The following is a 13,061-nucleotide window of genomic DNA, read 5'->3' as shown; positions in this document are numbered from 1 at the left end:
CCTTGTTTTATTTCTTTGCTAGTATTTTCTCCTGCATTTCATCTATTCTTCTTTTCTGAAATTCCTGTAGGCTTAGTGTTTAATATCTCTTTGACTTTTTGTTCATGCTAGGAGATTTCCATAACTTTATCTTCCAAGCCCTCTATTAACTTTTAAAAAACATTACCACAAATTTCTAAGAGGTCTTTCTTATTTTTTAGTTACTTGCCCTCCCTTTTTCGGTAGCATCTAATTTTTGTTTCATAGTTGCAATATTTTTTCTTATCTCTTCAATCTTTGATCTTATTTTATCTCTTTGAATTTTAATTATATGAAAGTTTTCTTTTGCTCTTTCTTTGTTCATTTCCTCTGGGATTCTCTCCCCCTAATTTTTTTTTTTCTTGGTTTCTGTTATTCATGTTGGAGACATTGCCAAATGTTTGATGAATGTTGGATGTCAATTTATATTTAAGAGTGGATAACCAAAAAGCTTATTGGAAATCCACCCAGTCTTCTCTCTTGTGCTATTAAACCTTCAGAGAAGACTCCTCCAATTTCCTGATTGGGGAGTATGTGACCTGCTGCAAACATTCTAGAAACTGCCTGGAAAAATGAGGTTGAGGGTCATTATTCATTATTCATAATGTAGAATCTCATTTAATTCCTTTGTTTTCAGTACAGTGTGTCATTGCTCACTCTAAATTGTACATGGAATCCCCTAGACTAGAATCATCTTGGTTCAATTCCATAGAAAATAAAAATCTTATTTTCAGTCTGGGAGAGACGTTGCCATGTGGCTGCATGGGGTAGGGGAGGGGATCTTGAAATCTAATTGCTTCTTTTTTATTTTCATTGATTATTTATTGAAGTATAGTTTACAATGTTGTGTCAATTTCTGGTGTACAGCATTATGTTTCAGTTATACATATGCATACATTGGATTCCTTTCCATATTTTTTTCATTATAGGTTACTACAAGATATTAAATATAGTTCCCTGTGCTATACAGTATAAACTTATTTATCTATTTTGTATTTAGTAGTTAGTATCTGCAAATCTCAAACTCCCAATTTATCCCTTCCCATCCCCTTTCCCCTCTGGTAACCGTAAGTTTGTTTTCTATGTCTGAGTCTGTTTCTGTTTTGTAAATAAGATCATTTGTGTCTTTTTTTTTTTTAAGATTCCACATATGACTGATATCATATGGTATTTTTCTTTCTTTTTCTGGTTTCTTCACTAGAATGACAGTCTCCAGGGCCATCCATGTTACTGCAGTTGGCATTACTTCTTATGGCTGAGTAGTATTCCTTTGTATAAATATACCACAACTTTATCCAGTCATCTCTCAATGGACATTTAGGTTGTTTCCATGTCCTGGCTATAGTAAATAGTGCTACTGTGAATATTGGGGTGCATGTATCTTTTTGAATTAGAGTTCCCTCTAGATATATGCCCAGGAGTGGGATTGCTGGATCATATGGTAAGTCTATTTTTAGTTTTTGGAGGAATGTCCATACTGTTTTCCGTAATGGCTGCACCAAACTACATTCCCACCAACAGTGTAGGAGAGTTCCCTTTTCTTCACACTCTCTCCAGCATTTACCGTTTGTTGACTTTTTAATGATTGTCATTCTGATTGGTTTGAGGTAATGCCTCATTGTAGTTTTGATGTGCATTTCTCTGATAGTTATATTGAGGATTTTCTCATGTGCCTATTGGCCATTTGTATGTCTTCATTGGAGAATTGCTTGCTTAGGTCATCTGCCCATTTTTGGATTGGTTTTTTGTTGTTGTTGTTGTTATTAGGTTGTATGAGCTGTTTATATATTCTGGAAATTAAACTCTTGTCAGTTGGATCATTTGCAAATCTCGTAGATTGTCCTTTTGTTTTGCTTATGGTTTCCTTTGCTGTGTAAAAGCTTGTAAGTTTAATTAGGTCCCATTTGTTTACTTTCCCTTTTATTTCTATTGCCTGGGTAGACTGCCCTAGGAGAACATTGCTAAGAATTATGTCAGAGAATGTTTTGCCTATGTTTTCTTCTAGGAGGTTTATAGTGTCTTGTCTTATGTTTAAGTCTTTAAGCCATTTTGAATTTATTTTTGTGTATGGTGTGAGGGAGTGTTCTAACTTCACTAATTTACATGCAGCTGTCTGGTTTTCCCACTTGTTGAAGAGACTATCTTTTCTCCATTGTATATTCTTGCCTCCTCTGTTGAAGATTAATTGACAGTAAGTCTGTAGATTTATTTCTGGGCTCTCTATTCTGTTCTATTCATCTATATGTCTGTTCTTGTGCCAATACCATGCTATTTTGATTAGTATAGCTCTTTAGTATTGTCTGAAGTCTGGGAGGGTTATTCCTCCAGCTTTGTTCTTTTTCTTCAGTAATGCTTTGGCAATTCTGGGTCTTTTGTGGTTTCATATAAATTTTAAAATTATTTGTTCTAGTTCTATGAAAAAATGTCCTGGGTAATTTAATAGGTGTCACATTAAATCTGTAGATTTCTTTGGGGAGTATGGCCATTTTCACAATATTAATTCTTCCAATCCAAGAGCATGGGATATCCTTCCATTTCTCTAAGTCATCTGTAATTTCCTTAATCAATGTTTTGTAGTTCTCCACATAGTTCGCCTCTTTCGTCAGATTTATTCCTGAGTATTTTGTTTTTTGGATACAATTTTAAACGGGATTGTTTACTTTCCTTTTCTGATATTTCATTGTTAGTGTAAAGAAATGCAACTGACTTCTGTATGTTAATCTTGTATCCTGCTACCTTGCTAAGTTCTTTTATCAGCTCTAGCAGTTTTTGTGTGGAGCCTTTAGGGTTTTCTATATATAGAATAATGTCATCCACATATAGTGACAATTTTACCTCTTCTCTTCCAATTTGGATCCCTTTTATTTCTTTTTCTTGCCTGATTGCTGCAGCTAGGACTTCTAAGGCTATGTTAAATAGAAATGGTGAGAGTGGGTATCCTTGTCTTGTTCCAGATTTTAGCAGGAAGGCTTTCAAGTTTTCTCATTGACTATTATGCTGGCTGTGGGTTTGTCACAAATAGCTTTTCCTATGTTGAGATATGTTCCCTCTATACCCACTTTGGTAAGAGGGTTTTTTTGTTTTTTTTTTTTTTTTTTTTTTATCATAAATGGGTGTTGAATTTTACCAAATGCTTTTTCTGCATCTATTGAGATGATCATGTGATTTGTGTCCTTTCTTTTGCTGATGTGGTCTAACTGCTTCTTATACAGGCTTTCAACCAAGTCTCCTCTTTTCCCTCCTCTCACTGTTACTTTCTCAAGTACTGAGGCTTTCCTGGCCCAAATCAGATAGTTTCCAAATTTCTTCTTCCTTTTTTTTTTTTTTTTTTTTTTTGTAGTGCTTTAAAAAAAGGCTTATCTTGTATATCCCAATAGGTGGAGGGGGCCACAATAGAAGATTGCCCTCTCTGAATATGTCCTGTGGTATAGTTTTGGCTTTGAAACCACATAAATTAAAAAAAATTGTAAAACAAAATTAAAGATTTATAAAGCAATTTTATATAAAGCAAAGTAAAACAAATAAACCTAACTGTGAATTGAATTGGTGGCATAATCACACAGAGAGGATTTTTTTAAAGTGAATTTAAAACACAGTAATTCGACTGTTTATTACTAGTGGGATATGTTTTGAGCACAAAATAACGGAGAAGAGAGAAAAATAAAATTGTAGTAATTATACTATTATTAAGAATACTGGCATCATTATTTTGAATCCATTATACATACTATAGCATATATTTTATAGGATGTATGTGTGTGTGAGCAACCACTATAGCATAAAAAAGAACATGAATCTGACCAAGCCCCTGTATATTTACTTCTCACTTACAGAAAACACAGGGGCCAGAGAAACATTAAATAACACCATGGAGATGGATGCAACTAACCAAATCCAGAATGTGGGAGAAGAAAGATGACAAGACAATGACCAGTTCCTTCAATAAACCAATTGCAAAGAAAACAAAAAGGTAGGTGATACAGATGAAAAGAGATTTAAGAGACATACCAAAATTCTTTGCTATTTATTCTACTAGGCAGTGGATTCTAATTTCCTTCCTCTTGAGCTGGCCTTAATGACTTGTTTGACCAATAGAATGTAAGTGATGTTCTGGGAATTCCAGAGATAGGCATAAGGAGCCTGACAGGTGCCACATGGGGCCTCTTGCAACACTGTCTCTGGGATTCCTGAGCCTCCATGTAAGAAGCCTGATTACTCATAACCAGCATACTAGGTAGGGCTGCATGTGTAGGCACAGGTGCCATCATGTGAATGGTGCCATCTTGGACCTTCCAGACCAGCCACTGTCAATATCACATGGACCAGAAGGATCACCCAGCCAGTCATTGCTCAAATTATTGATGCATAATATTGTGAGATATAACAAAATGGTTATTAGTTTAAATCACTCTGTTTGGGAGTAGTTTGTTAGAAAACTATAGATAACCAGAAGGGCATCTAATATTTTAAGATGGAAATTAAGACCTATTGTTGGGAGAATCTGGTTTGCAGGAGGAAAAGATGAGAAATAAAACAAGAGATACATTTTGGAGGTTTCAAAACTTGTAAGGTAACATCATTTTATGATGAAATTCAGTTTAAAAATTGTGTGGTAAAACAAAGGAGTTGATTTGTTTTGAGGTTTCAAAAATAGTGAATGACAAGCAATTGGTATGGGAAGAGAGATGGAGAGAGAAAAAGATGCATATTTTTTCTCCCTTTATGAACGTACATTCCTGACATTTCTGAGGACTAAGATTGTCCTGCAGGGAATATGATTAAAGTTACAAAGAGGAAAACAAAATAAGTTAGTCAGCTTTTGATCTGGCTGCTATATTTACCCACAAGAAAGGAGACAGCTCTCAGGTGGGCTTTTGTCTAAGTAATGTCCTGAAATCCAAGTGTAAAAGAACAATATGAAATCTCAATTCTCCCAAACGGTTTGGGGCGAGTTCAGCCCTTGAATCCCTGCGGGACTTGGTTCCCAAGGAGACTAATCCCACTTGCTCAGCCTTAGGTATCAGTTCCGCAAAAGAGCTCTAGTTTGGAACTCTGCGGAGAGGCCCTAGTGCAGGTTAGAGCCGGGTCCCTTCTCCCCATAGGAAGTGAAATGGATTGATGTCAAAGCCACTTAAGTAAGCGTGCTCACTCAGGGTATAGGAGGGGTGGATGGGCCCGGTAGGAGCTAGCCACTCACTTTTTGCTGAAACTCATTTTATGAGACAGAAAGCAGATCAAGGGGAAAGCAGCTGAGACCATGAGATGGGGTCCACATGTACAATTTAGTTGCATATTGGAAGCTCTAAGGATTTATCTTGGTCTCAGGTATAGAAAGATTTCAAGCCAAAGCTGTTCTTTGTTGCCTTCTTATCTATAGTTTTCCATAGACACCAGTGTTTTCATGTGATCATACCTCTGCCTCGCCGTTCCCAGGGATACTGCTTGTTTGCTTGGCACACTCAGATGTATCCTCTAAGTCTTAGCTCAGATGCTACCTGTCTATGCAGGCTTCCCCAGCTCCTCTGGACAGACTCGAGAGTCTTTCAGCCCATTAGCTATTGTACCTTTAATTTACTTCCATTTAGAAGTATTACATTTTATCACCATGGCTTGTTGGCATATCTGTCTTTCCACTAAAGAGGGTAGGAATCATGACTTCTTCCCTCTGTATCCATAGTACTAACAGAATGCTGAGTACATTGTTGGTGTCAGTATCTTTTGGTTGAATGAATAAGTGACTGGATGGATATTTTATGTGTAAGGATCACTTTTGTGAATCAGTCTATAGAACTTTTAAGCCATGAATATCTTATATTTGTATATAGAGCTTTATGGCTGACAAAGAACTTTCATTTTCATTATCTCATTGATTTTCACAATAGCCTTATCAAATAGACTCACGTGATTATTCCCACTTTATAGATGGAAATATTGAGCTACAGGAGGTTAAGTGAATTTTTATAGTCAGGTGGATAATGAAAGGGTAGATTGAACTCCAGTCTCAATCTCTGTTCCAATTTGAGCACTCTCTCTATGCTATTATACTGCCTTTTTCTAAGTTTCTACAACCTGCAAGTATAACTACTCTCTTGCATTTGGAAACAGTCATTCACTTTGTTGGGGGAAAGAACAAATGATGCTGATTTTAGAGGGTATGTGTTGGTAAGAAATGGGTGGGGCCTAAGGAATAAAGAACAGGGACATTTGTTGATCTGCTATTTTGAGCCAGGAGCTTTCATATATACCATCTCACAGCACCCCTGTGAGATGAGATGATCTCCATTGCACAGATAAAATAAGCAAGACTCCAGAGGTAGTATTTGCCTATTAGGTTATGTAATTCTCACAAAGACTCTGAGAACAGTTAGGACCATTCCCACTTTTCAGATGAGGAAACTGAGCCTTAGGAAGACAGACTGACTTGTCCAAGGGTACTCACCTAGCAAGTGGCAGTCCAGAATTTGAACTTGTCCTCCTCTAACTCCAAATCAACTTTGATGCTCAGAACACCAATGATCTGGAGATAGAGACATTTACATATAAATCTTTTCATATTCCACTTTTTAATATGATTTTGTAAGGACTTAAGCTAATTCCCTGCAGATTAAGAGAGATTTTTTTTTTCAGACTAAAGATGTCAATTAAATGTATTGTCCTATGAAATCTATGTCTGGGGATTTGTAAGAGTTGCTCAGTTGAAAGAAGGTTAAAAAAAAGAATTAGTGCCTTTGGCTGCCAGACCCGGAGGTCTATGGAATGGTCCTGCCAAAAGGGAAAGGAAAATGCTGATGTCCACATCCGAGGGGAGAAACACAACTTAGTGACAAGCCCACACAATTTTCTGAGTGCAGGTTCACCAACAATAAAATAGTCCAATCATGGAGGACAAAATCCTGTGTGTAACTCAAATGAAAGGTACATTATAATTGAGCCAACTTGAGTTAAAAAAAAAAATTTATTTCAGTGTCAGCTTGAGAAAAGTATTTCATCTCCCAGATGAAGAGTATTCATCTGCCCCGTTCTTCTTTGGTAAGGCTGTGCCTTCAGGGTGCTCAAAAATGGTTTTGCATTCTGAAAAATGAGGCTTAAAGAAGAGTTTTGAAAGAGATGGTCTTTATCTTCCCCGTGTAGACTCTACACCTAAACTATAGTAACTCATTTAGAGAACACTTTATCACACACACAGCATCTTCATATATGTGACCTCACTTAATCCTCATGAACATCCTGTGATTGAGATGCTCTACTGCATGTTAGGTGATCATGTAAGGAAATAGAGTCACCGTCTTGTGCTTTTAGAGAAATAAGGGCAGATACTCATCACAAATGCCCTATGAGGTGGGCAAGCTTACCCGCATTCAACACAAGCAAGCTAAGGCAGAGAGAGGTCAGCTGTTTTGCCCAAAGCTATGTACTCATCAAAGCAAGGATTTCAGCCTATCAAAAAGCTATAGAGTGGTGAGGCTGAGACCAGAACCCAAGTCTTCTGAATTAGCCTCCATGCTCTACCACATTACTCATTTTCTCCATCTCAAGAAGCCCAGGTGAAACTGGGTTTAAATGAACTTCAAAGTGATTCTTAAAATGCAGCAGAAGTTCCAAAAGGACAACCTAAATAGCATCACAAGTAGGGGAAAGGTTCCAATCCATATTTTGTCCTAAGATGCTGAGAGTTTTATACACACACACATACAGGGCTCTCTCTCAAATACCAGGTAGCTTAGTGGCCACTGCCTCCCTTGCCTCCTGGCGTCTGTCTACTGCTAATAAAAGATGGGTCAAGTACTGGCCTCAATTTGCTATAAACTGTTACCTGTAACAATGAAGGGATCGAAGAAAAAACACCAGACTTGAGAGTCCTACAGAAACTTGAGTTAGAATCTTAGGACCAAGGCTAGAGCTTGAAGAGACATTAGTTTCCTTCCCCCATCTGATAGATGAACATCCTGAGGCCAGAGAACAATTTTGTCAAGGGCTTAGGAACGGCTTTAGAGTCAGACTGGACAGGAGATAGCCTTGGCCAACTCACTGAAACTCTGAGGCTCAGTTTCCATATTTTTTAGATGGTGATAATAATAAGTACTTCACAGGAGTATTGTTTAAAGATTAAATGAGGAAATGCATGGCCAGTGCTTGGCAATAAGCAAGCTCCCAGTAGCTGATGGCTATTACTGTTACCAGAGCTAGTACTGAAACCCAGTGTCTGGATTCTGGCCTTCTCAACCTCCGGTGGGTTGGGTTACCTAAGCCAGGGTGTGACTGTACAGGAGCTGGAGATTGAGGACCTTCTCACGTCTTGCGGTCGCAGCTGGCCAAGAGAAACTCGCGGGGCAAAGGGAAACTAAGGGGTTAAGGCGACGAGCTGGAGAAAGCCCTGAAAACGAAAAAAGCGACCCCCCACCCCCGGCTTAGCCCCACTAAGTAAGCCCCTCCCCTCCGCCACCGGGGCGGTAGCCGCGCGTTCCCTCCCTCCGCCCCTCGCTTACAAGACCTAATGAGCTCCCCCGGGAGGCCGAGCAGCAAGCCCGGCCCGGAGCGAGGAGGCTTCGCCGCGCGCACCGCGCCAGGGCGGGAGCCGGGCCTGGGCCGCGGGCGGGAACCGGCCGGGGGCGCACCGGCCGCGCTGCGGGCCGCCGGGGAGCCGCGGCGATGGCAGTCCAAGCGGCGCTTCTCAGCACGCACCCCTTCGTCCCGTTCGGTTTCGGGGGCTCCCCGGACGGGCTGGGGGGCGCGTTTGGAGCCCTGGACAAGGGTTGCTGTTTCGAGGACGAGGAGACCGGGACGCCGGCGGGCGCGCTGCTGGCTGGCGCCGAGGGCGGGGACGTGCGCGAGGCCACCCGCGACCTGCTCAGCTTCATCGACTCGGCGTGCAGCAACATCAAGCTGGCGTTGGACAAGCCTGGCAAGTCTAAGCGGAAGGTGAACCACCGCAAGTACCTGCAGAAGCAAATTAAGCGCTGCAGCGGCCTCATGGGCACCGCGCCCCCGGGCCCGCCCTCCCCGTGCGCCTCCGACACGCCCGCCAAGCGGCCGCTCGTCGCCGCCGGCGCCCAGACAGTCGCGGTCCCAGCCCACGGGAAGGCGGCCCCCCGGCGGGAGGCGTCGCAGGCCGCTGCGGCGGCCAGCCTGCAAAGCCGCAGCCTGGCCGCGCTCTTCGACTCGCTGCGCCACGTCCCCGGAGGCGCCGAGTCGGCGGGGGCTACAGTAGCGGCGCCGGCGGCCGGGCTCGGCAGAGCAGGCGCTGGGGGTGCAGGAGGGGACGCGGCCGGCCCCGCGGGGGGTCCATTGGTCCCTGGCGCCAGGAAGGTCCCGCTGCGGGCCCGCAATCTGCCCCCGTCCTTTTTCACCGAGCCGTCCCGGGCAGGCGGCGGCGTGTGCGGCCCGTCGGGGCCCGGCGTGAGCTTGGGAGACCTGGAGAAGGGCGCCGAGGCGGTGGAGTTCTTCGAGCTGCTGGGGCCCGACTACGGCGCCGGCACCGAGACGGGCGTCTTGCTCGCCGCGGAGTCCTTAGATGTGTTCCCCACCGGAGCCGCTGCCCTGCGGGGACCCCCGGAGCTGGAGCCCGGCCTCTTTGAGCCGCCGCCGGCGATGGTGGGGAGCCTCCTGTACCCTGAGCCCTGGAGCGCCCCGGGCTGCCCCCCAACCAAGAAGCCGCCCTTAGCTGCCCCCCGCGGTGGCTTGACCTTGAACGAGCCCTTGCGCCCCCTGTACCCCGCGGCCGCGGACTCCCCAGGCGGGGAGGACGGGCCTGGCCTTTTGGCCACTCTCGCCCCCTTCTTCTCAGACTGCGCTCTGCCCCCGCCGCCGCTGCCCCAACAGGTGTCCTACGACTACAGCGCGGGCTACAGCCGCACCGCCTACTCAAGTCTTTGGAGAGCCGACGGGGTTTGGGAAGGGGCGTCCGGGGAGGAGGGGGCGCACCGGGACTGAGTGCGAGGTGCCCTCCCCTCCCAATAGAGACTGCTGTGGGGGAGCTCCCGCCTAAAGAACGATGGGAAAATGCACGTGGAGAGGAAAAGGGATTTTTAAAAATTCAATTAAATAAAAGAAACTTAAGAAAACGATAAGAGAAGTGGGGGGTTGTTTTAGTCACAGCCTCGTGTTTAAAAAAAAAAAGCCGTTGGTAGGCTCTTACCGGATGAGACGAGCCAAGAAACCAAGACGGGGTTTGGAGAATGGGATGGGGATTGGAAGGGACAGGAGATGGCTTTTGTAGCCACCTGTCCCTTCTTCAGCTTTTCATCAAAAGGTCAGTGTATTAAGTGTAACTGCTCCTAGCAAACAGTGCCCTGGTCCCTCCCCTTCCGCCCCCTTTGAGTGCGTTATGAATTAAAGCCTATATTGAAAAGAATGGAGCAGAGGTATGTTGTTATTGATTTGGGTGTTTTGTATAGGACGGTTTCCCATGTGATCTCTTTGCCCTGTTAGGTGAGAATGGTATTGAAGACGTGAGGCCAGTGGCCACTGAGGACCTCCCCTGCGCTTGTCCTTGGGTGTGGAGCTCTCTCTGTCACTCTTCCTCTTAGGTTTTTCTGGCTCCCTTCCCTCTTCCATCTCTTTATCTCTGCCACTCCTATCAGTGCCGTTGTTCACTTCTCTTCTTTTGGCCTCTCATTGCTCTACCTGATATCTTTTTCTGTGGGCTTTTCTTGCAAATTTCTGATGTAAGAGGCTTAAATTTAGCAAACTCGAGGTCCCTTTCCCTTCTTTCTTTTTCCCGTTCTTCAACCACTTTGGGAGGGAGAAACTGGGCAAGTTATAACCTCTTTGCATCAAAGTTTTCTTATCTGAGAGGGTGGGGATGACAATATTCTTCCACTTTTTACTTCTTCACAGCTTGTTAGATAGCTCAGAGGGAAAATACATAATATGCCTTGAGACCACTGCAGGGGTGTGTGTGTGTGTGTGTGTTTTATGTACATGTGTAAATGGCTTCCGCATATGGAAGCCATTAGGATTGTGAGTCCCATGCACTTTGTTGGCCCATCTATTTGCCTGATGATTGCCCTTTCCCTTACAAGCTGTATACCTCTTTCCCCTCCCTCCCCCTGTTCCACCCACAGGCTCCGTTGGTTTCTGCCTCCCTGTGCTTCCTCACTGCCTATACCCACATCCTCTCCATGCAAGGAAATGGTGAAGGTATGATTTTTCCAAGCAAATCTCTTCCCTGAATAGCAGGTTTGATGAATGGCATCTGAAGGCGCCCTGGAGAGGAGTGTGATCTGTTCATCTAAGGGAGATTTGAGGAAAGTCAGAGAAATGTTTTAACCAGCCATGAAGTGGCAGAGAGGACATGTGGCATATCAGGGTGGTTGAGGGGCAGAGGAGGAAGGAGTGCGTGGGAAGTGAGCCATTGGGGAAAAAAAAGGTCGGGGGGAGCCCTTTGCAGACTGGCTGGCAAAAATGTCCCATGAAAACAGCACCCAGATAATGCAAGATGTTGCTACTGGTTATGTTGCAGAGGAGAGCTGCCTCTATTCAAGCAAGCAAGACCCATCATAAGAAAATCGACATGTGAGAAAGTTGAAACCAGTGTCATAAAAAAGATTTTAAAATCTCGGTCAATGTTTGTGCAAAAGTACTGTGATCTTTTCAGAAAAGAATTTGCGAAAAAAACAAATGGTATTGAGCCTTGGCAGACAGCTTTAGATGCATCCCTAAGTCACTTTCTTCTGAATAAAACCTGTCTTAAGAAAGCACCACAGGAAATAAAACAGTCTTGTTAACTATGAAAATAACTTTTACAACTTGAGAAACTTGGTGTCTTATTAAATTTCAAGGTGGTGAAAAGTGATTAATTCCATTGTGTTAGCAGAATATTATTCAGCAATTACTTAATTTGTTGAAATTACTTTATGACGAATACAGTCCAGGATAGAGGTGCGCAGCAGGAAAACGTGAATACCCCTGTGACAATTACTAAGTGTCACTGCAATGTTTCTTAATTTCCTCTTCCTTCTTACCTAGTTTATAGTAAAACAAGGTCTCTCTCTCCCAGCATCTTACTTGCTGTGCCTTTCATTAAAAATGATAATACCAAAACGGTGTGTTTCCGTGTGCCAGCACTAAGCTGGGGACCAACTCACTGAGCCTCTCTCTTAAGAGTCAGATGACGTAAGTGCTGATATTCCCATTTGAAAAGTGAGGCTCAGACAGAGTAAATAGCTTGCTGAAAGGAAGCAGTGGATCCAAGATCCAGATCTAAAAGTGTCTTGTCACCAAGACCTGCCTGTTGCTTGTGAAGTTCTGCTGGGCTTTGTTAGTGTGCATGGTCCCCAATCCCCTGCATGATGCTGCTAGCAGGGACTCAGCTGCACCACTGTTAACTTTGGGGGCAGGATATGCTTTGCTGTGGGGGCTGTCCTTTACAGAGTAGAATGTTTAGCAGCATCTCTGGCCTCTACCCACTGGATACCAATAGCACTCCCCTAGTTGTGACAATCAAAAATATGGCCCTTACTGCAAACCCCAGTTGGGCAGGTGGGGAGCAAAACTGCTACCAGTTGAAAACCGCTATGCTAGACAAATACATAAGCAGTGTCTACTGGGTGCCTGGCACTTTCACACACATGATCTCATTTAATTCTTACAAAGACCTGTGCTTAGGCATTGTTATTATCCTCATTGTTATAGGTGAAAAGTAAGAAGGACAAAGGGAGGGGCTTAATCAGTCAGCTTAGCTACATCTCATCTCTGCTAATTTACCAGCCAGGGACTAGCTATTTAACTGTATTGAAATGCAGTCTTCCCATTGACAAAACTGGATGACCATCACAAAGGGTTATCTTATCTTGAGGCTTTGGCATGGAGTACATATAAATGGCCGAAGAGGGAGAGAGAGTTGTTAGTATCAAGCAGCCAAGGCTTGGCATTATGTCAAGTTTCTAAACCATCCTGCTATACAGGATGCCAAGAATGTGTGTCTAGCCCCTATGTAGCCTCCAAATTGCTCCACCTCCGCGTCCTCTTCTCCCCACTTTGCTTTGCAGTCTGAGCTCATGTGTGTCTGACCATGCCCCCTACCACAGTACAGTAAGGCGTGC

The 13,061-nt window shown here is 43.7% G+C and overlaps 1 protein-coding gene across 1 annotated transcript; it reads left to right on the top strand.

Annotated features, from left to right (window-relative positions):
• Nucleotides 1-8,515: 8,515 nt before the first annotated feature.
• FAM181B (family with sequence similarity 181 member B) lies at nucleotides 8,516-10,369 on the top strand. Its single transcript, XM_010973444.3, has one exon. The coding sequence runs from the start codon at nucleotides 8,668-8,670 to the stop codon at nucleotides 9,946-9,948; it is 1,281 nt and encodes a 426-aa protein (XP_010971746.2). The 5' UTR covers nucleotides 8,516-8,667; the 3' UTR covers nucleotides 9,949-10,369.
• Nucleotides 10,370-13,061: the final 2,692 nt, after the last annotated feature.

This window comes from Camelus bactrianus, chromosome 10 (assembly GCF_048773025.1).
Source record: "Camelus bactrianus isolate YW-2024 breed Bactrian camel chromosome 10, ASM4877302v1, whole genome shotgun sequence".
NCBI lineage: Eukaryota > Metazoa > Chordata > Mammalia > Artiodactyla > Camelidae > Camelus > Camelus bactrianus.
The sequence above is the reverse complement of the archived record's forward strand: the minus strand, read 5'-3'. Positions and strand labels throughout refer to the sequence as shown.